The sequence below is a fragment of the Asterias rubens genome, chromosome 1 (assembly GCF_902459465.1).
Source record: "Asterias rubens chromosome 1, eAstRub1.3, whole genome shotgun sequence".
NCBI lineage: Eukaryota > Metazoa > Echinodermata > Asteroidea > Forcipulatida > Asteriidae > Asterias > Asterias rubens.
In genome coordinates, this window is record NC_047062.1 from 7,432,227 (window position 1) to 7,454,958 (window position 22,732).

The 22,732-nt window shown below is 39.0% G+C and overlaps 1 protein-coding gene across 1 annotated transcript; it reads right to left on the reverse strand.

The window, feature by feature from the left end:
- Positions 1-591: 591 nt before the first annotated feature.
- Positions 592-22,725, reverse strand: LOC117289024 (putative ATP-dependent RNA helicase DHX57). The gene is made up of 24 exons (XM_033769933.1): positions 22,574-22,725; positions 20,573-20,904; positions 19,945-20,250; positions 19,125-19,286; positions 17,232-18,386; positions 15,952-16,147; positions 15,181-15,305; positions 14,475-14,608; positions 13,793-13,847; positions 12,288-12,505; positions 11,646-11,752; positions 10,742-10,848; positions 9,868-10,041; positions 9,054-9,217; positions 8,016-8,092; positions 7,721-7,816; positions 6,933-7,073; positions 6,669-6,764; positions 5,490-5,573; positions 4,989-5,126; positions 4,242-4,418; positions 2,983-3,072; positions 2,234-2,377; positions 592-1,823 (listed from the first exon to the last, which is right to left on the reverse strand). The coding sequence occupies exons 2-24, from the start codon at positions 20,848-20,850 to the stop codon at positions 1,680-1,682; spliced, it is 4,368 nt and encodes a 1,455-aa protein (XP_033625824.1). The 5' UTR covers positions 20,851-20,904; positions 22,574-22,725; the 3' UTR covers positions 592-1,679.
- Positions 22,726-22,732: the final 7 nt, after the last annotated feature.

Sequence of the window (22,732 nt, forward strand, 5' to 3'; positions counted from 1 at the left end):
ATATTTATATTTATAGATTGTCTCTTTTCAGTATATTTCATTACTCAATAGACTCTAAGTCATTTGAACATAATTTAGACAATGTGACCTGTGAAATCACATGTTTACAAAAGAGCCACCAAGCATGGACAGTGGACTTCCTGCGGGCAAGATTTGTACACGGAATAATGGAAGTAAACATGTCATATTTTATGGAGATTGAACTGTCCAATTTTTATCAACTTTTGATATGATGAAAGGGGGCACATCTCAAAACTTGTCCAGCTTTTACTTTCATAACTCTTGGATTTAAGTGGAAATTATGACACAAAATGTCGACTTTCTCATATGACCAGTGCAGTATCTTGCCTGCCAGACTAGTACAAGGTCACACTTATTGTAATCAAATTTCACATGGTCGATATTGAAGTTCAATTGACCGCCGGACTTGTAATGAAATTACTGGCCCATCACTAAAACCACTGGCCTAGGTCCTGCTGTCCAGTGTAAAATTCAAGCCATGATGTACATCGCTCTCAGTTTGTTAGCGTTTGTGTTTAGAAAAACATACCTTTACAATTTGAGCAAAGAAATAAAGCTTCAATGAAACAATTAAGTTTGTTCTGCTTGGCTGTACTTTAATTAAATATTTAATTTTCAGTTGTATGGGTCCTTTAAAAAAAACCACACAGAAATACTAATTTAAAGCAATATATTGTTGTTGCACATAATTAATCACCATAATGATCATACTAATTAAATAATTCTTTTAAAAAGCTGTATTACTCTGTCATTTTATTTCTTCAAAATTCGCAAACTACACAAGTTCAATGATCCATAAAATGATAGCCACACACAACGATGAAGAGTCAAATTAATTTTGCAAACTATTATTCCATAAAATGCCAGCCAAACAAACCCCTCACAGTGCGATTCCCATAGGCCTATAGGAATATAAAGATAATTCATAATATTCGTCTTGGGACTTTAATTAATTTAATAAATACAGCAGACTGCAATAATTTATCCGAAAAAATAACAGATAATTACAAAAGTTAAAAGGAACATTTGTTTGTACGCTTACCATAAGTTTTCCCTTCAATTTTGACCGCCAAAATTGCGAGCATTCTAAGGTCACAGCTATGGGTACCAAACTAATAATTCAGTAGCACACCATAATTCAATAGTATAGAGTTGGCTGTTGAGTCCACTTTTGTACAGCAAGTTCCACACTGACAAAAGTTTTTTCAAACAACCTCTTTGGAAGACTCGTATCTTTAATAAATTCTGTTCCCAATTTTTCAAATTGGTTAAAGCTAGCTAGTAAACCGCATTGGAAACTGGTCGTTGACATTTATTTTCAATGACCAGTATCCACACTTTGTGTGTAACCCAACCAACATAACACATAGCACAATGGGTCACTGGAGTCAAGCGAAATAATTAAAAAAACATGTTTTGCTTTCACAGTTTCAAACGGGTTTTGGACTAGCAAGATCAAAACTAATTGTTTTATTCGTATCTCAAAAACTAAAGATTTTCAAGCAAAATATTTTCCCCCATGATCGATTTATGTGCAAGTTTAGTAACATTTATGTTTTCAATCTCACTAATGTTGTGCACACACTTCCAATGACTTGAATCAAAGTTGGTGAAATGCAAAGCTACTGCTCACACACTAATGATGTAATGGCTGCAATTTACTGTGTACTTATGAGTTGTACAATAGCTGTGATGATTCGACTGCCTCGTGGACACGTACATAGATCCATGTTAGGCTGCTGAATCTTGTCCTCTAGGAGCTGGTCTAGCTCCAGCCTCAACTCTCTCACAAGCTCAGCTACCTATAAATACACGACAAAGACTATTTAAGTAGAATATAATAATAATAGGTGTTTGTTTGTTTGTTGAGTTCTTATATACCCAAGCCTACATCCGTATGGACTGTAAAAGGGGTAACCCTGTTTCAGCCCTAGGAGTAGGTGGCAACGGCCTCTGGAAAAAAAAATTGTAGCCCACACCTTGAAGTGGCCTTCAGGCCTTGTGTGTCTGGTGACTTGCATACAAAATAAATGACAAAAGGCCTTACACCAATATGGTCTCACTAGCACTTCACACATTTTCAGCACTTTTATTCCATTTGCCATCCATTTAAAAAAAATCAAGATAACTGACCATCTTTTTCGCTTGGCCTCCTAAAATTGTTGCTTAAAAAACAAGCTCTTGTATTGGGAAAAAAGCTGACTCCATTTACCTGAACGGATGCAACGCTGAATCGAATCCAACCCTCGTCTAATGAGATGATGAAGCGTCCCTTATCGAGATCAATCGATAGATCACAGCCGCCAAACAACAGCAGTGGGTATATGGACACCATGCTGCAGTCACGTATGTACACCTAATGAATAACAAGGGATTTTTTTTTATTAAAACACCTACTTTACACTGGTATTGCATATGCAGAGTACCATTCCTATTGGCTGTTTTCTCAGCAAGTAGACAATATATTCATCTGAAATTTCAATAACAAAGCTTGGGGGCACTGTACAAGTAATTACTCAAAATACATATTAACATAAAACCTTGGTAACATGCAACGGAGAGCTGTTGACAGTATAAAACATTGCGAGAAACGACTCCCTCTGTAGTTTTTGAGAAATAGGTAAGTTCTAACTAAAATAAAAGACTTCTGGCCAGAAGCCTTTTACTCCCATCTGAAGGCACACTATTTTCTAAAACAAGGGTGTTGTTTCTTTCATCATTTTCTTGCAATTTCAATGACCAATTGAGTCCAAATTTTCACAGGCTTGTTATTTTATGCTTATGTTGGGATACACCAAGTGAGAACACTGGTCTTTGACAATTACCAAACGTGTTCAGTGCCTTTCAACTTCTATAGGTAAATTATGTATTCACAGTAAGTAGGGATTCAGGTCGTGACCAAAAACTTGGTCTTCAAAAGGTATGGCAACCTATTGATGTACTTATGAGTGATATGGTTACCTTTGATGTTTTGATCTTTTCATGATACACCAGATACGGGCTCTCGTAATATCTCACTTGAAAGTTAACTGATGATGGATGAATGTTAACCTAGTTAGGAAAAGGACAAAAATAATTGTTAGCATTTGAGTTGACTGACAGATCAAATTAAAACTGGTTGCCACTGGCCCCCTGCATTTATTACTACATTTTGTTTTAATGTTCATAAAACCTTTGGTTTTAATGTAACTTCCTTGCTTACTGTGTTGAATCAATCCAGATGAGCAAGTAATGTTGTGAACTTTCACATTTCTGAGAAATTCTGGTTCATCATTGACAACAACTTTATACATTATACAGTGGTTTGTCATTGCCGTTTGTCATTGGCGAGCGATTAGGAGCACTTAACTCAAGCTCTGGCGTACTTAAATGCAATAATAATAATAATAATTAAATATGGCACTGAAGAATGGGGAAAAGACAGAAACAGACAAAGACGACCAGTTATGAAGACGACCAGATGTTTCTGACCAACAGAAAGTGGTTTTGAGTCCCGGTCATGGCACTTGTGTCCATGAAGCAAGATACTTTACCATAATTGCTTTGTCCTTCGGATGGAGCCATAGGTCCCATGTACTATGATTGATACTGCACGTAAAACCAAGAACACTTATCATGGAAGAGTAGGGGTTAACCCTGGTGTTTCTGGTCCACGTAACAAGCACCCTTGTTTACAGTGATTCAGTTCATTTATGAAGCATACTTGGTTTCATTAACAGAAGTATGCAATATCTAATTGCTCCTAAAATGGTGCAAAACACATCTAGTCGAGTTGAAACCAACGGTTTTTTTCAGAACCACCCCAACTCATTAGAGATAGTCATTACATGGTGATACCGCAAACCTTTCTATATCGTATTTCCACCATGCAAAGTTTCAAATCCTACTTAAAACACATCTAGCAGAGATGTTAAATTTGCATTTAACATCTCTTATATCGTTGCGGTACCCGCTGCCAAAGCATAGGATTCGAACTGCCTCTAGCTACCGGGCAATCTCGGTCATCCAGTTGGTAAGACACTGCTCTAGAATTGCAAGGGAGGTGGGTTCGAATCCCACCCGAGCAACATGCCTGTGATATTTTTTCTATTGACTTGGGAAAATATTGAGTATACAATGCTAACACACATCGGTGTATGGGTAAAATAACCAAAATAAACATCTAGCAGAGTCTAGTGCCAAACTATTTTCACAAATATTATATTGTGCACAAAACTCACATATCCCTCTTCCTTTGTTTTGAATCTGATATCAGTGGGTTTTGGAGCCTTAGGGACTGCCCCGGCGCTTGTCTTACTGTACTTGGACTCTGGTGTCATGACTTGCACAACGTTGGGATAGAGGGCAGCACACAGCACAGCGACTACGAGTCGGGAGTTTTCTGCATTGGAGTTAGCCTGAAACAGAATAGTTTGATGACAGATTAGTCTGTTCTCTTTGATGAAAAAAAAACAACAACCAAAAAGCAGATAATGTAGATAAAAAAATGTTGTGACAGTGTTCAACTGAGTTGGGTCAAAAGGGTTTAACGCAGAGCTGCAAACATTTGCATCTTGCAATCAGGAAGATTTATAGAAAAACATATGTTTAACATGATACAAAAACAACTTTCCATAATCAGGGAGATTTTTATTTTTGTTCATCAGGAAAGATTTGTTTATTTCCAGATAACTTTCTACAGTATTATGAAGAGTGGGAAGCTCTGGTGAGGTCGATTCTCACTCCATAGGTTATTTGCTTACATCAATGACTCTGTAACAAAGATCGCCTTTATTGCAACAAGGTTGTTACCCTCAAGCACTGATGCGGCGGAGACAAAAAAAAGAAACAACAAATTTATTTCATGATAACAAGCTTTAGACTGGCTTCAACTCTGTGTAGGATGTTTATTGCAGTTAAAGCTGAAAACAACAGAACTTGATGATGATGATGGTAAAAGTTATCTTCTAAAGAGAGTCGACCCTTACCTCTGGTCCACACATCTTCAAGACTGCATCTCCATTACCTCCTGTCTTCCTGTCCATCATCTTTGCATTCAGACCATCTTGGACGAAACCAATGGACGATAAGAGCTCAGCAAACTGGTGCTTCATGCTCGCTATCATCTAATAGTAACAAATTAAACAAATCATGATAATAATAATACAAAAAATGTATGTAGCAGCTAATGCAAGAGTCTATCTGGGCAACATAAAATGTATGAAGCAAAGTTGTAGATTCAAACCAAGTGAGTCTTTAAAAGTCGATTGAAAATCAGAACAGAGTCAGCTTGGCATTTCTATGATGAAGTTAAAGGCTCTTTGGCCATAGAATTTTGTGAAAACAGTAGTTAGGGTCAGTAAGGAAAGGCCAGCAGAACAGGAGTAAATGTTTGCATAAGATCATATATAAATTTCAGTTTACACACATTTTACGCGGAGCTAGTAAAACACTGCCATGAGAAATATTTACTGAAAGGGGAAACTCACCTGAAGTGTTTTGAATGAGAGGAAGTTTTCATGACAATAACGATAACCGTTGTACGAGCCGCGCTCTATCACTGCAGTCCAACCCTAGAGCAAAGAAAGACAATTATTAACACCACAAATTTTCTAATTAAGTTTAAAATAGAAAGAAACAGAATCAAAACACAGCAATAAAAGCTCTTGATATTTAACTTTGGGGCAATTAGCCCTTCCCATCCAATGGACACTATTGGTAGTAGATGTACGTAGGCTTCAAGCATTTAATACCAGATGCCAACGGCGCATACTCTGTGTCCATTGGTCAGACTTTGTCTCCAACGAATCAATTTGGGAAACCACCGGTCTCGAGGACATCCGTGTGACCATCTCACAGCGACGCCACTCCCTCTTTGGCCACGTCTGTCAACTTCCAGAAGACACTCCAGCACATGCCGCCCTCAAGCTGAGCGTCAACGCTCGAGGGGAACTCCGTCCTGGCCCAGCCTGGAAGAGACCCAGAGGGCGACCACGCAACACCTGGTTGTGCCAGCTAGAAGTGGACCATGACTCACCGGCACAGCAGCTGTGGCAGTCTGCAACAAATCGCTTGGTTTGAGTGGCTCTACGTCCCCCTTGATGGACCACAGAGAATGATGATGATTCAATATGCTAATTACATTCATGCAAGCATACAAACATTATTGGTACTTTGTGAGGTAGTGTTTTTCAATTTGGGCATAATTAATCATAATAATCTTAAAGATGGTTTATAAACTAATCCTTTCTCAGGGTGACCGTTATAATAATTATCTGTGAAGCTAATTATCCTTACGAATTGCAAAGTAGGCGGCTACAGCGTGGGTCAAGCCGCATGCATGTAAAGGCACCTGTGGCACTCTGCCACATCAACCCATATGGCCACTGAACACAGCCAGAGATCTGAAGTAGTTGATTTTTCTGGTAGGAAGAAATCTGGGGGGCCCAGAGCAATTTTCTTGTTATGCAGGAGACAACCAACGCACAACTCTACTTGCGCGGCATTTGACAGGAATCAAACCAGGGCCACAGTGGTGAGAGGTGAGTGCTCTAGCACTAGCCACTCTCATATCAAGCACAGTTGGTAGGTTTATTCATATTATCAAATATTTGTACTGCAAATCAACCGCGGAAATGCTGGTTTAAAAAGGGTGACTTTTGCTGTACCTTGTATGCTCTGAGCAGAGTAAGATGGTCGCTGTTACCAATGGCAAACTCCAACTTCTTCTTGTCTGCTTGATCACGCTTGTCAAATGGAGAAACCTAGTTACAGAGAATCAATACTACAAAGTCAATTTATGATAAACACCATAGTTATGATAAAACACAATAATTAGGCAACAATTGGGCAATTTGAATCCTTTTTCTTAAGATGAATGGAAATTTAATAATGAATCCCAGATGATAAAAATAGAATCTGAAAGCACTTACAAATGGTGACTTGAAGCTGAGACTAGCAGCAATAGTAAGTACAGGATCCAAACAGCGGAAGATAGCACCAAACAACATGAGTTTGCCAATGCGTACATCAACTGGTAGGGAGGCTAAGTGAAAACCTAGTGGTGTTAAGGCCTGAAAACACAAAATTAAAACTTATAATAGATGTTAAATTTGCATCGGGGATAAAGAATATTAATTTTGGTTTTTTACCCATACACCGATGTGTGTTAGCACTGTATACTCAGTACTTTCCCGAGTCCTGTGAAAAAATATCACAGGCATATTACTCGGGTGGGATTCGAACCCACGACCCTTGCAATTCTAGAGCAGTGTCTTACCAACTAGACTACCGAGGTTGCCCGGCAGCTAGAGGCAGTTCGAATCCTATGTTTTGGCAGCGGGTACCGCAACGATATAATAGATGTTAAATTTGCATCGGGGATAAAGAATATTAATTTTGGTTTTTACCTCAAATTTAATGCAAATTTAACATCTATTATAAGTTTTAAATTAAAACTTGTTATCAAGAAGTAAGCCCAGTTCATACTTGAATTGCAAAAGCAAAGTGAATTTCCATGAGTCACAGAGTGTAAGGTATTTGCTTGTGTCACATCATTCACTTTCAGCTTAAACAGCTGAAAACATTCATAAGTTTTTCTGTGCATAAATTGGGACTCTGCCTTGGTCAATGTGCCTTGGAATATCTTTTTTTGTTCATTTTGAATGAGTAATTGATGATAAGAAATGTTAAAATCTTAATTTTTTTAGGATGATCTTACCTGACTAAGGTCCAATGCTCCAAGATTCTGTAATCTTAAGATAGAATCTTGAATATTCGACACTGGAGGAGGTTCCAGTAGATTTGACAGCACATCCTGTTGACATAACAAACCAAAAAATTCCAAACAGTTTAGCTCATTGTAGTATTATTTTTATTATGATATATTTCTGGTAATGAACCCAAGGATCCCGCCTCATAAGTAAACATAATCACTGTAACCCCAAAGACTGAGGGTACCTGTAAATAAGGGTAATAAAACATGTTTATTACAACAAATATTTGTATCAACTCACCTGAACTGACTGCCTTTTGAAGATCTCCAGAATTTTGATTCTCAGTAACAGCTGCTCCAGTGGAATCCTCTGGATCTCTACAAAGTTGTCATAAAAAATACAAAATATTTGCTTTGTGTTCTACCCCTGATGAGCAGGATCACCTTAAAGAAACACGTTGCCTTGGATCAGTCGAGTTGGTCTTTGAAAAGCGTTCTGTAACCGTTTCTTATAAAATCGGTATGGTTAGAAAGATGTTGTAAAAGTAGAATACAATGATCTACACAAATATGCCTTGAAATTGCGTGGTTTTCGTTTTACCTCGTCGACACACATGGTCGGCCATTTATGGGAGTCAAAAATTTGACTCCCATAAATGGCCGACCGTGTTAGTTCGCGACGTAAAATGAAAACCGTGCAATTTTGAGTGATAATTGTGTGGATCATTGTATTCTACTTTTAAAACATCTTTCTAACCATATGCATTTTATAACAAACGGTTTCAACTCGTCCGATCCAAGGCAACGTGTTCCTTTAAAGGGGATGCGATGTTCTGACAAAGGTGGACAAAACTAATGCAGGACATAGTATTTAAGCAACAAAAAAATCAAATTTGTCTAATAGTGAATGTTGTGCAAAGAGGCTACAGTTGCATGGGTAATACACAAAACCAAGTCACCGTGGTCAAGTGGTTAGACTGCATGACTTGCAATCACAAGGTTGTGGGTTCGAATCCCCAAAGCTAACCGCTGATTTCACAATGACTAGAATAAATATTGTCGTCTAGCTAATGAATCACAATTTCTTGATTTGTGTGATTCATAATCATAGACGTTTAACCAATACTGTTTCAAGCTTGGTGTTTATATCCCTTGTGGGAGTTTGCCGAGTTCCCTTGATGGGAAGATCATTCAAACAAACAAACAAACCAATTACCTAAGAGGGTTTATGCCTTTTTTATAAAAAGAATTAGGAGATGGGACTAGAAAAAAAAATACACTAAAATGCACAAAAAAACCAAAGTATCTTGAAAAGTGTGTCAGTGCTAATAACATATACCTGGAATAGGCTGCTCTCTAAGGTGTTCATCATAGGTGTGTTTACTGTAGAGATGAAAACACACCCCTTGGGTGACACGCCCCGCCCTTCCCTTGCGCTGTAACGCATTGGCCCTCGACACCCAGGTCGTTTCCAGGCTCTCCATTCCCTTTGACGAATCATACCTTAAAATAGCACAGGAAACTTATTATAATTAAGGTTTCATACGGAATTGGAAGGGCTGACAAAATAGTCGCGATGATCCTTTTTTGTGTGATCAACTGCATACATGTAATAACAAACCTGTGAAAATATGGGCTTAATCTGTTGTGCCAGTCAGGAGAAAGAAGTCAAAATAAGCACATTTTTGCCAGCTTGTAATCAGCTTGTAACACATTGTCATTATTTTTGGTTGTAATGACCAAAGCCAGCTGTTGCACGTTTTTAAGAAAATTTTCAGATACAGTTTTCTTGAATATGACTGCATTTTAGAAGGAAACATTTCACAGAGAAAATGGTTCTAGTATGAACTTCCTAATTTGTAAGCTTTCAGACTAAAATTACAGAATGATGTTATTTATCCATACCAATCCTGTTTATTACCTTTAAGATTTTATGATACAATAAGATTTTTGTGATCGTATAAACCATATGCATCCAACACCATATCAGTAGGGCCCCTGAATGGATGAGGTCAATGGATAAGGTAAATTTGAGAGGTCAAACCTTTAGTTTTCCAATTTGAGAATTTGAAAACAAAGCATAAACTGCACCATGTAGGTTTTGCTCCATCGACAGAAAAAAACAAAACCAAAACCAAAACAAAGGGACATACCTTTTCTCCTTCATTTTGCCTACATCGATAACAAACACAACATCATCAATTGTAATGGAGGTCTCGGCGATGTTGGTCGCAATGACTACTTTAGTCACCCCCTCCTTTGGCTTGATGAAGGCTGAGTTTTGCTCCTCACTTGAAAGTGAAGAGTGCAGAGGTACAAGCTTGAACCTTGGGGAAAAGGTTTTGAAGATCCAATTCAATTGACAATTTCCCCAATTTTCTTTTTTAAATGCTGTCATCTCCATACAATTTTGTTAGATTTATGTGTTCGATCTATGACAATTTTGGGGACAAAAAGTGTCAGAAAGAGAACCAGCTGTAGCCTGAAAGATTGCCTAAAAGAAACAAAATTTCGGTCCAGAAGCTATCCTGTAAGTATAATTATAAAATATGCAAACTGTAATCACAGGTTATTCTCGTCACCATCTCTTCACTTGAGATTAAATTTTCAGATGTTCTACATCTTTATTGTACCTCTATTTGTGATCTTTTTAAAATGTTTAATTAATAGTAGCACTTATCAGAGTTTATGTAGCAAGAAGTATGTTATGCCAGTTATCCTAGTGGAAAGTATTTTTGTATTTTAGTCTTTGGATGTCTTGTATTTTGAAATTGTACTTAAATAAATACTTTTATATTTCACAATGTTTTTCTGTAATTTTAAAAGAAGTATATACATTTTCTTATGTAATTTTAAACGCAATTCAGCCTCTGGCTGCCAAGTTTGAATGTTTTTTAACAAACCAACAATAATAATAATATATAATATGCAACAGTTATAACAAAAAAGAACACACACCACTTATTTGAAGAGATTGTAACATAGCAAACCATTTCTCTATTCTAGGAGTGTTTCTAGGTGCCTTACTTTTTTTTAGCCCTTGGTCCACAAAGAGAGCTCTGTAGTTGTTCATAACAAGACAGTATCTCCGCTAACCCTGGCAAGAAGATAAGAATGGCTCCGTCTTTAGGGTACTGTTGGGAATCAAAATAAAACAAATTGTTTAAAGACAGTAGACACTATTGGTAATTGTCAAAGACTAGCCGTCACAGATGGTGCATCTCAACATTTGCATAAAATAACAAACCTGTGAAAAATTTTGCTCAATCGGTCGTCGAAAATTCAAGATAATAATGAAGAAAAAAAAACACCCTTGTCACACGAAGTTGTGTGCTTTCAGATGCTTGATTTCGAGACCTCAAATTCTAAATCTGAGGTTTCCAAATCAAATTCGTGGAAAATTACTTCTTTCTCGAAAACAACATTACTTCACAGGGAGCCGATTCTCACAATGTTTTATACCATCAACCTCTCCCCATTACTCGTTACCAAGTAATGCAAATTCCAAACTCACATTCTATACACCAATCTGAGCACCGCGCACCTGCTGCAGTGTACCTGAGCCTAGTTTTGTGCACAAAGACACAAGAAAATCATGTTCCTTTTCACTCTCTATGGAAATAAGATGTTTTCCTTCAACTTACACACTTTCTTTGACATGATATCATGATATACCAATGTAGATCACCGACCACAAATTTTTGCAACCAAACTCAAATCATCTGGAAAAGGTACAGGTACACCGCAGCAGTGGCGCGAGCGGCGCCCAGCATTTGCATGCCCGGATTAGTGTATACTTTCAAAACTTGAGTCCACTGCCCTAGACTGCTTGACCAGGACATGCCAATTTGATCCCAGTCCAAACTGTCTGAAGGAGGGAGGTGCACGATATACAAGGAAGGGGTTTTTGGTCACTAGATGTCCCTCTTACCTCATGATCACCGAATACAATCCATGACACCAGCGTTTCAATCAGGTCATTGTTTATCTTATCTGGGTCCATTGTACCCAGAGTTCTGATGGTGCTTTTACTGTAATCTATGGAAGACGAACACAAATCAATGCACCATAGTTGGTTTGAAACAAGTGAACAGGTTTGCGATTAAGTACTAGATGTCAAACAATGTCCAATGATCCTTTCAAACAGAGAAATCACCTCTAGGGGATGCAGCTTTTTTATTTCACACATCGAGTGACAAACAACGAGCGAAAAGTCTTAAATAATTTGGGGTTGAACAGCTAAATTGACCAGAGTGAGAACTGAACCTGCGACCTCTTGGTTATCGAGCCGACGCTCAACCAACTGAGCTAGCTAGCACTAATGTTGTTGGTCTCCCTTTTTTAACAATATCTTTGCTCGGTGGTGCTAGTCAGAAATCAGTCACACATTTTGTCACTTATTCCTCCTCATCTAAATAAAGTTTGACAGTGGATGATATTGAATAGTCAGACAGTAGGAGGGTTGACTAGACAACTGTCTGTTTGCTATCATGATTCACCTTTTTCGTACCTAATTGTACATAAGTTTTGAATAAAAAGGATCGTCTGTGTTATACAATAAGGACTTTCTTACCGCTGTATCTGAGAGCTAGCTGTGGAATTGTTAGATTCCAATCTTTGACGTTATCTTTAGGGGGGCTGACATTCAACGAGGATAATGCTTCCGCTATATCATCCTCTATCCCACCGTCGTGTGTAAAGCCCCTCAACTGTTTGGCCGTACTCTCTGATTGTACAGCATTGCTGCGCTTGATTGGTCGGGAATAGGTAGAATTCTCCTCAAGCACATAGCTGTTTGAAAAGGTCAGGGTTGAGAGTCATTACTAGCGAAAAAGTCTGAAACTTATATACAAATTCAAAGGTACAAACTGTATGTTGAAATGATGCCATTTCTACCATTTGGTAACCCCTAGGGTTATAGATTCCAAGGAGCTCTTGGAAACAGTATCCAATGCACTAGAGAAGTAGACCAATGAGCAGGATTTCTTTATTTGTGGAAAAAAATATTGTCTGATTTTCTTCACCAGGCCCACATGAAAAGTCTGAATTCAGACAAAAGTTTGAACAATCTCATCCCTTGAAAGGTGTGTATAATTATTATTTTGCAGCAATAGTTATAACATAGTTTGCAGTAATAGTACTTGTTAATTTGTTTGAATGGACAATTTTGTTGATAAGTTGCAAGAGTTGGATTTTCAGAACTTTAGATAGTTAGATTTTCATTTTTCTTTAAATAAAAGTATCGCCTAACATTACAAGGCCGGATGGCCACTTCAGAGTAAGAGCTACACTTAACTGATTTGGGATATCAACCCAAATCAACTGCCACCATTGCCACCTACTCCTGGGGCTAGTAAGAATGTAGGCATAGGTATCATCCACTAAGAGCCTGGCTGGTACAGGATGCACTACCTTCCCAACTTGCATTGAAGAGACAATCTCATAGATACCGTTAAATGTACAAGTTTCATGGTTTTTGATTTAATAAGAATAATTAACCATTCTTGTATAGCGCTTAAAACATAGCAATTAAACATGTCCCTAAGTGCTCTAAAGAAAAACACAACAGAATACAAATACAAGATGCACTGGGTAACAAACAAAACTGGTAGAATAAAATGTTAAATAAGTGCCTCTTTAAAGCAATCTTAAACTTAACAATGGAGTCAATGTTTTTTAAATGTTCCGGGAGATTGTTCCATAAAGTTGGGCAGTGTGAGTGAAGCTATGTCACCATATGACTTGGTCCCCACTGGTGGAATAACAAACAATTTTTTCTTGTTAGGACGAAGAATTTAACTCTTTTTCCCAACAAAAGCAATTTCTGTTTGAGCAAAAACTGCACTCAAAAAGACCAGTTACACATAGATAATTCAGGCATGCAACTGTGGTTTAACAATCATGAGGAAAAGGCCATGCGCAGCAAAAGTTTGTAATGTGGTCTTGATCTATGGCTAATATACATACAGATGGGCACAACTCTACCAGTCATCAGGGTATTGAATGAACAAATCAATCAATCAATTAATCAACATACACTGTGAGCAACAAATAAAGACTGATCAACAAAGTACTCACTTTGTACATTCAATGGCATCCTCCAAAAAGTACTGTTCAACAGCGAAGGTTTTTCCTGTAAGTAAAGATGTTTAAGAACAAACTCAGTAACTTCACCAGATGCAAAATAAATCATACTTTGCAAGTCAGATCACAAGTCACATAACGTCCCAAAATAAGCCCACACCCATGGCATTGTGACAAACTTAAATAAAATAAAAAACCTGTTATCCTGGCAGATTTAACATTTCTGCCCTCTGAAAAGTGCACTCGAAAACATCTTGATCGTCAGCAGCAGAGTTATCACCAAAGACTTGATTTTGCCACATTTAGTTACAACAATAATTGCAAAGTCGTAAAATCTAGTAAATTCTCAACTATCAAGTTATATTTGCTAAGTCAAGTCAAGTCACAAGTCGTTTTTCCCCAAGTCAAGTCAAGTCGCATACATGTCAATAAAGTTGGTGACTCGACTCTGGCTCAAGTCAAAGTCACAGACTCAAGTGTTGTATTGGAGAAAGTACAATCCTTGAACGCAATACAACACTTCTTTAGTCATCAGCCTTTCAGAGTTCTTTACATTCTTTCGTCTTTCAACAATTCTTGTGTAACCCAGACGCCTTATGATGGCGCTATTACAGTATTCATGAACACAACACACTGATACATATGAAACAGTGTGGAGTAAAGAGACAACCCTTACCTGGGATGTGGATGACTGGACAGCCTTTGAAGTAAGAGGAGAACAACTCAGCATTGAGTGTGGCACTCATCAGTATGATCTTAAGATCTCTCCTCTTGGGTAGAATATCACGCAGGACCATCATTAGAAAATCACTTCAAGTAAACATGAGAACACAAAAAAAGGAAATTTTGTTTCATACAGTTATAAATTGGCAGAAATTGCCAATTGTCATCAAGTTCCCATGGAAACACACCCAAACACATATTTCATTTTTTTTGCATCCCTATTGAGACATCTTTTGTTCTTTCCTTTGTCCCAGTAGTGAAGCAGCCCGAGTCATTAGAATTTCCCTACGGATAAATTTTGTTTTCCCTTTTATGTTTTGTTCTCAGTCTCCATAAGTTTGAATCCTAAAATTTCCTAGATATTTAACAAAAATTCACAGGACTCTGGAAAGTACTTAGTATCGTTTCTTTACACACATCAGTGTATTGGTAAAACCAAATAATATTCTTTATCCCCAACACAAATTTAACATCTAGTAAGATATTTATTGTGTTCATCTTTTCATTACAAACTTTGGTTGTCTTTGTGTTGTAGCAGAGTTCTTGTTTTTTGCACCACGAGTGTCATCATTGACAGACATAGCACACTAGAAATGTTCAATATTGATATTATTTATTGACCTCTGATCACCATCATCCTCCAAGCCCAGCTTCCATACCTTTCATCACTTCTCTCATGCACTTCATCAACAATGACATGACTGACTCCATCAAGGTTAAAATCTCCTTCCAATCTACGCAGAAGGATACCAGTTGTGCAAAAGAGAAGTCTTGTAGAGGACGACTGTGTGGGTATGATGCAAACAGAAACAAAAAAACCTTAGTTATTTGGAATGGATTTTTGAGCAAATTATTTTTTACAGTAAACAAAATATGGGGAAAAAGAAGCCTGACGGTTCGACTGTGGCAGAGTTTTTCTCGAAGGCTACTACGAAGTAAAAAAAAACTATGACCATCTTTAAACCATGTGACTTGTGTGCAAATCTGTGAATCATATTATAACTCCTACCAATGTTGTACACACACTAAATCAATATTTGATGAAAATAATGACGACAACGTCAAACTGCAATGACGCCAGACCTTGCGCTTAAGCTCTTTGTATATTAGACCCCCAGGCGCGTAGAGTAACCTGTACATTTTACATGCCCCCAGGTACTTTAAGTAGCCCTTTCCAATGGATTAATGGTAGTGGTCACAACCAGTGATGTTCACAAATAAATTAACACATGTAAACAATTTATTACTCTCATCTAAAAGGGAATCAATATGAACATTTTAAACAAGTAGGTGGCAGTTGTTATCAGTCCACAGGGCAAGTTGAGAAGTGGTGTTTACTAGCCCGTAGCACTTTTTAATAGACAATGTACGCCCAGCTAGTGTTGAGCCCTTGAGGCTGATAGCTAAATCACAATGACTTTATTCCGTACCTGCTTGTTCTCCAGTCTAATCTGGTACCCAACCACACCTCCCAGCCTTGTAGCTCTCTCATTAGCAACTCTCTCAGCCACCGCTGTGGCTGAAATACGCCTTGGCTGGGTACAGATGATGTTACACAATGAAGGCCCATGGTTTGCAAGGGAAGCATCTAGGATGAACTGAGGAACTTGGGTTGTCTTTCCGCACCTGACAACATAAAGCGATAACATTTAAGGATTACTCAAGGTCGAGCTCAAAGAGGTCGAGATCACCTGTCTTATGTTGATCTACTAGGACACTGGGTTTGTGACAGCTGGAGAAATATCTAAATGCATGCGTTAGGGTGTCGTGGCCGAGTGGATAAGAACACCAAACTCAAGCTCTAATGCTTCTGTTCAGCAGAGTATGGGTTCGAATCCCGGTCATGACACATGTGTCCCTGAGCAAGACACTTAACTATAATTGCTTCTCTCCACCCAGGGGTAAATGGGTACCTGTAAGGGCAGAGATGGTTCTTGTGATTGATTTAGCCGAGTAGCGCATATTAATGTTGCACGAGGCTGTATACTCCTCACCAGGGAGCTGAGATGGTTTAAGGAGTGATTTAAGGCCCAGTGACCAGAGGTAATAATGTGAAGCGCTTTGGGATGCCCTCCGGGTGTGAAAAGCGCAATATAAAAACGGGTTATTATTATTATTATTATGAGGGACATGGAGATCTGGGGACAACTTAAGTCCGGTACATACTTCCTGCGAATACGAATGTTGACGTCACAAATTCGCAAGGAATAATTTGCAGCAGTTCAACTCTGCTCAACTCACTTGCGAATATCTGTGCAACAGGAGGGTTGTGATGTCAAATTCATGTAAAATTTGCTTCGCATTCGCAGGCAGTATGAACCGGGCTTTGGCCATAACTTCATTGACCGAAGACATCGCTCTAAAAAGAAGAATTCAGACTTTTCCCCCCTGACTTATGAAAACAGCTCTTAAAGAATTTTAAAATATCAGTCAGAGTAGTTGTTACAGCAGAGCTGCCAACATCTGCATCTTGCAATCACAGAGATTTTGAACAACACTCAGGGTGATATTTTAAATTACATTCAACATAATAGGGAAACTGTTTCCATAATCAGGGACATTTTTCAACTGTAATGTGAACTTGAATTGATTGGTCTGGGAACTTTTTTACTGAATCAAGGAGAGTTGGCAGCCCTTACAGGCATGTTCACAATCCAAAGATTGGTTAATTTACTTCTGTGTCACTTCAAAAATTGTTTGAGTATCTTACCCAGTCATGCCACTGACAACCACAACTTGGTTTTTATCAAGAGCTTCCAAGATGGTCTCTTGCTCCTTCCATGCAGGCAGCTTCTGTCTGTCTGCCAAGAAGTTCCTGTATGCATGAGAATGCTGTTTCCTCTTAAAGGTCTCTTTGAGGGTTCTGTTAAGCCTTTCAATTTCTCTCTTGTCTCTTCTTGGAGGTACGCTCTTATTAGTTCTAACTGGAAGCTGTTCGACTTCCTCCTCCTCCTCTTCATCATCATATTCACTCTCACTGCTTTCATCAAGATCCTCCTTCTTCAAATTTGTTTTTGATGAATTCACAGAACTTTTAGTTCTTGTGCCTAGAGGTATGCCAGCAGAAGCACTCTGAGGTCTTCCACGTCCGGCACCATGCTTCGTTGCAGAATCGTCCTTTTTTAAGGAAGGCGCAAGACCCATTGGCAAAGGTTTCTCTTCAAGGGCCTTAATCATCTGGTCAGGATCTTCTAGAAGGGCGACAAGGGAGAACACAACAGGAGAGGCACTTTCAGCGACAACCTTCGCTTCATCAAACAGCAGTTTAGAGACATTGAGGCATTTAACGATTGGAAATTCTGGACTGGCCGTCAGGAAGGCAACAAGTGGGGGTTCCATGGGATAAACATTCCCTTTCGGGAACCGGATCTCTAACTGATAAACCTGTGCGTTGGAGTTATCACAGATCTCCTGGTATGTCTTTCCAGGGGTTAGTTTATGCCGAAACTTGCACGACGAGCCAAATCGACAATGACCCTGCTGGTAGAATCTGCAGATATTGACATTTGAGAGGGATTGTTCAACCATCTGCTGTTTTCTGTCGTGCAGTTGCCTCGCCTTCACCTGAAAGTGATCTGTGACATGAGGCAGGTCAAAGGTCATGACCCATATTTGGTTGGGTATCCTTTCCTCAAAGTCGTCTCTGTAGATGGAGCTGAGGGCCAGAGCTTCCTCTTCCCTCTGGAGCAAGGCCTCCTTCATCAGCGCCTCGTTGTCCTGCTCTCCCTGACTCTTAGTCCGTTTCTTTTTGCTCTTCTTTGAAGAGGTCTCAAAGCAAGTTTTGAGAAGATGTTCTACTGCCTTGCCGACATCGCCGTCTGTCTCTTCCAAGGCTTCCTTGCAGTGGTCACGATGGAAGCCATATCTGACATAAAATTTTACAAGAGTTTGAAACTTTGCACGGTTAAAGTAAAATCTAGAAACTAAAGTCCACAGTAAGAACCTGCCTTCTCTCTTAACAGTGGTCTGCTGGCCAAATGCTAAATACTTGAGGAACCAGTCAAATTTAAATCAAAGTGGAGTGGCTGGTTAGTTCAGTGTTGAAAAACATCCATTAATTTGAAATTTAAACAATTGAAAGGGCTGGCGGACCAACACAGGTCTGGATGGCTAGTCACTGGAAAAGTTAAGGGCAAACCCTCGGGGAACTTAGGAACCCATCACAGTAAATTAGTTAGCAACAAAAATCTTAGGAGACATTTCTTCAGTGCTAACACAAACCTTATTGTTTCATTTATCAGCCACTAAAAGAGGTTATGACTACTTCCTCTTAGAATGCAAGTTTGACAAACTATAAAAAAGAAACTGGTGATCAACCTTAAATTGGGGTGAAAAAAAAAATCCTTCAAAGATCATTTATTGATTAGTATACTGCACCAAAGCACCTTGTAAACCGTTACATGGTGCTCTTAAAGGAGATCTCATAATTCAAATGTAGTCCCACATACCTCGCGGGAAAATACTGAATGTTGAAGTGCATTGAGCATCACTGGTTGACATTTATGAGTGCTGTATAAGAAGCCATTATTATTATTATTATTGTTATAAAATGAAAGAAAAGTTTTACTTTTAACTTTGAATGACCAAAATGGCGGACACTCACTTAAGTAGTTTGAGCACAGCGTATTTATTGACAAGCTTTTCTTGCAGGTCATCGTCCTCCTCATCCACTTGGAAGAAAGAAGCGCCCTCAACCATCATTGTTTTATCCTCAGTCCAGTAGCGATTGTCGCTATGATAATCCAATTCCTCGTAGCCTTGCTCACTGTGTTGAAAACAGTCGAAAATCAAACGTATTTTTAAAGTGCACTTGAAAGGGTATTAAACACTGTGATATTTAACAACATTTTAATGTGAGGTTAGAGACTTACTTTTAGCTGTGTAATCCTCAGAGACCATTTAAAGCATGGAATAAAAAAGGAAGGGAACAGTAAACTTGTTTAAGGGATGCCAAGTTCAACTCTGGCCACATAAACTACTCAATATGTATCCAACCCTGGCCATATCTCATTGCCCCCCCCCCCCCCCCTTTCAATGTTGGCTTGCAAGGTCTTCTGGGAAGAAGACACGCAATGTTTATTGTAACGTTGAGAATGGGTGGCCCAAGCATGTTGGCCTGGATTGTGGCTAGTGGGCCATAGATAAAATCACGACAAAAAACAATTCACACGCTGATGCTTGGCTTTAGTTGCTTAAGCCAAGAGCAACAGCGTTACAACAAAAGGCCTCATTCTATATTCTTTAAAACTGTGTGATTTAAGTACTCTGGGCACCTCCATGAGGGAAGTCTAAATTTCTATTGAAAATACCAAGGAAATAAATAGATACATGGAGGCAATCACCTCCATTGCCTCTGTAAAGAATCAGGCTTGCCCAAAGATCATTGAAGTCTGACAGATCATTAGAAAGCAAGTTACTCCTACCTGAACTCAGTGGGCTCTGCCCCCTTCAGTTCTCTCAGGACGTCACGCACTAATTCTTGATTATCAGTAGTCATATGAAGTTGCTGCATCTGAACCTTCCTGGACTCACCCCTGCCACGCCCTCTTGACCCGTTGCCACCACCCCGTCCTCGATATCCATCGTTCCCAGGTCCTCCAGATGATCCCCGCCCTGACGATGAAGACCCTTGTCCTGATGATGACGATCCTCGTCCTGATGATGATGGGCCATGTGAGGAACTCTGTGGTTTTCCTGACGAATAGCCCCCTTTTGAAGCGCCCCCACCTCTGCAAAACAATTATCTATCTCAATAGAGGTAGAGACATTCCTCGGGCATGGGGGGATGGACTACTCGATTGCTCAGGCCTAAAAGGTCATTAGTGCAGCTTTTATGGATTTCATAAAATTGGTTTTGCATATTTTGGGGTTTATTTGTTTGTTTTGCAAAAAGAAACATTAATTTGCAGTAATGAATCAAACTACCTCCAAGTCGCTTAAACTGTTTTTTTATTTTTTTTTTATTTGAGTAAGGTCTGAGAGGAGAAGGGGAAAAGAAATGTAATTACATGCTCTTCTTAAAAGCTACAGATCCTTCAACAACACAAGTACCTGTTACTGTTGGTGTTACTGCCACGTGAATGTTCCCTCGGCATAAAACAAACATCATCGTCTAAGTAATCATATTTTCCCTTCCTCGCTCCAGTCTCCGACGCAAATCCTGCAGGCTTTTGACTCTTTCCTCCTCCTCCTCCAGTTGAACCCTGACCTCTTCCACGACCTCCACCACGACCTCCGCCACGACCCCCGCCACCTTGACCTCCTCTGCTTTTATTTCCTCGTCCGCCTCCTTTGTTGGGGCCTCCTTTCTTTCTTACAGGGTTGTCCATCGTGACTCCCTGTATAATTATGTCAGGTTTCTCATGCCTGTATTTAGCTGACTTCTGTGAGGTTGGAAGGATTATACCAAGATTTTAAGTGTCTTATAAAACAAATCAATTTCAATTATTTTGTTTGCTGTTGGCCAAAATAGCTTAAAAGGAGCTTGGAATTTGTATTGCAATATTTTGTACTTGATAGAGTCGCAGATCCAATGATTTTGATGTAATCAGTAAAAATGCTATTTTGTTATTGTGGATATAAGCCTGCAAAAAAGTGAAAACCAACAGTCAATAAAAAATGTATTGTCTCCTGTATTATAAAACTGCTGTTCTGATGACCTCATCTAAATCACCCTGACAATTTTGCCATATTCGATTCCTTTGGGCATGAGTGCACAAGAGTTAAATTTGCCCTTTAATTTTCCCTTTTTAAAGTCCACTATGCAGAAATGTCTCCTCCGTGGAGTCCACCATTCTTGATCAGGTTGGTTTTGTAAGAATATTATAACTCGGAGTAATTTGACCTAAATTAGGAGGATAAATTCAATTGGTGGAATGCAGCAACAAAATTGCCCTAATATTAATTAGAACCAGATACTGGGGTGCTGTATTCCTTTAAAAAAGAAATTGACAACTTCGCAGGTCTAGAGTGCTGATTTTTCATCTTTGGTTGACCGAAGCTGTCAAAAAAATTGTTTAAAGGAGTAAAGCTCCCTAGTTACTCGGTCTAGTTGCGATGATCGTAACGAAACCCTCCATCTTTCCGACCGTTGGGAGGATCGAGCTCGAAGTACGCGTATGGGGTTCGTTCCGCTATATCATCTCCACGAAGACGATAGCAGAATGAACCTCATCATTCATAGTTCTAGGACTAGGGCTAGCTAGAGTATTAGGACTCTAGGAGTAGAGTAAGAGAGGGAAGATTGATGGAGGGTTATGATCATCGCAACTAGTAAGTAAGAAAAGAAAAGGATCAACCTTGTTCTTGTATGTTTTTGTGAATTGTGTTGTTGTGGTTTTACTTAAATTATTAGTAAATAATTATCATTTATTTATTATAATGTTGATCTTCAAGATGGGCCGTGCAAACTTCAAGCTTTTGGGAGTGAAATTTGCGTTCGGCAAATTTGCGCGTGCCGATGAAGTTTGCATGCTTCATTTCGTCAAGCTCGACATGAACTGCACAGCATAAAATTACCCATACTATGGGCCATAGGGTGCCGCGTAATGCACGCTTGCTTGCTTGCCCAGTTCCTGCTGGACATCGCCATTTGGACTTTATAGACTTAGTATAACTTTTTAGTTAGTTAAATAAATCACCTCCATGGTTAAATAAGTTATTAGTTTCGGTCTTAATATGATTTATTCTATCAAACAACAAAGGGGAGAACCCTTTCAAATTCTCAAGGATTCTTTTTGAAAAAAGTCTGATGTGGAATATAAAGTTGCAGGAATGGATTCGACCCTGGAGGTTCGACACTGCAAAAGCCAATAACTTTTTATTTTTTTTTACAGCACCAAATTTGCGCAGGATTGAAATTTGCGTGGAATATCTGGTGCGCAAGCTTAAACCTGGATGCACAAAAGGGCCACCAAGTTTGCGCGCTCAGAGCGGAGGCTGAAGTTTGCGCGAGGATTGAAGTTCGCTATATTAATTGCTATAAATAATATAAATTATCATTACCCATAATTAATAAACGAGGTAATACATAACTAAAACAGCAATACTTACCTATAAGTTTAGCCCAATTATTAATCTTCTATTGCATGGATTGAAAGGGGTTTACCCTTGCCTCACTGCACGAAGTAGCGGAGGTTACACGTTGTGTGTGTGGTGCACAATCCCAAACTTGTACATTCGCTCGTTCCCCCCATGCCAATTCACTGCGGG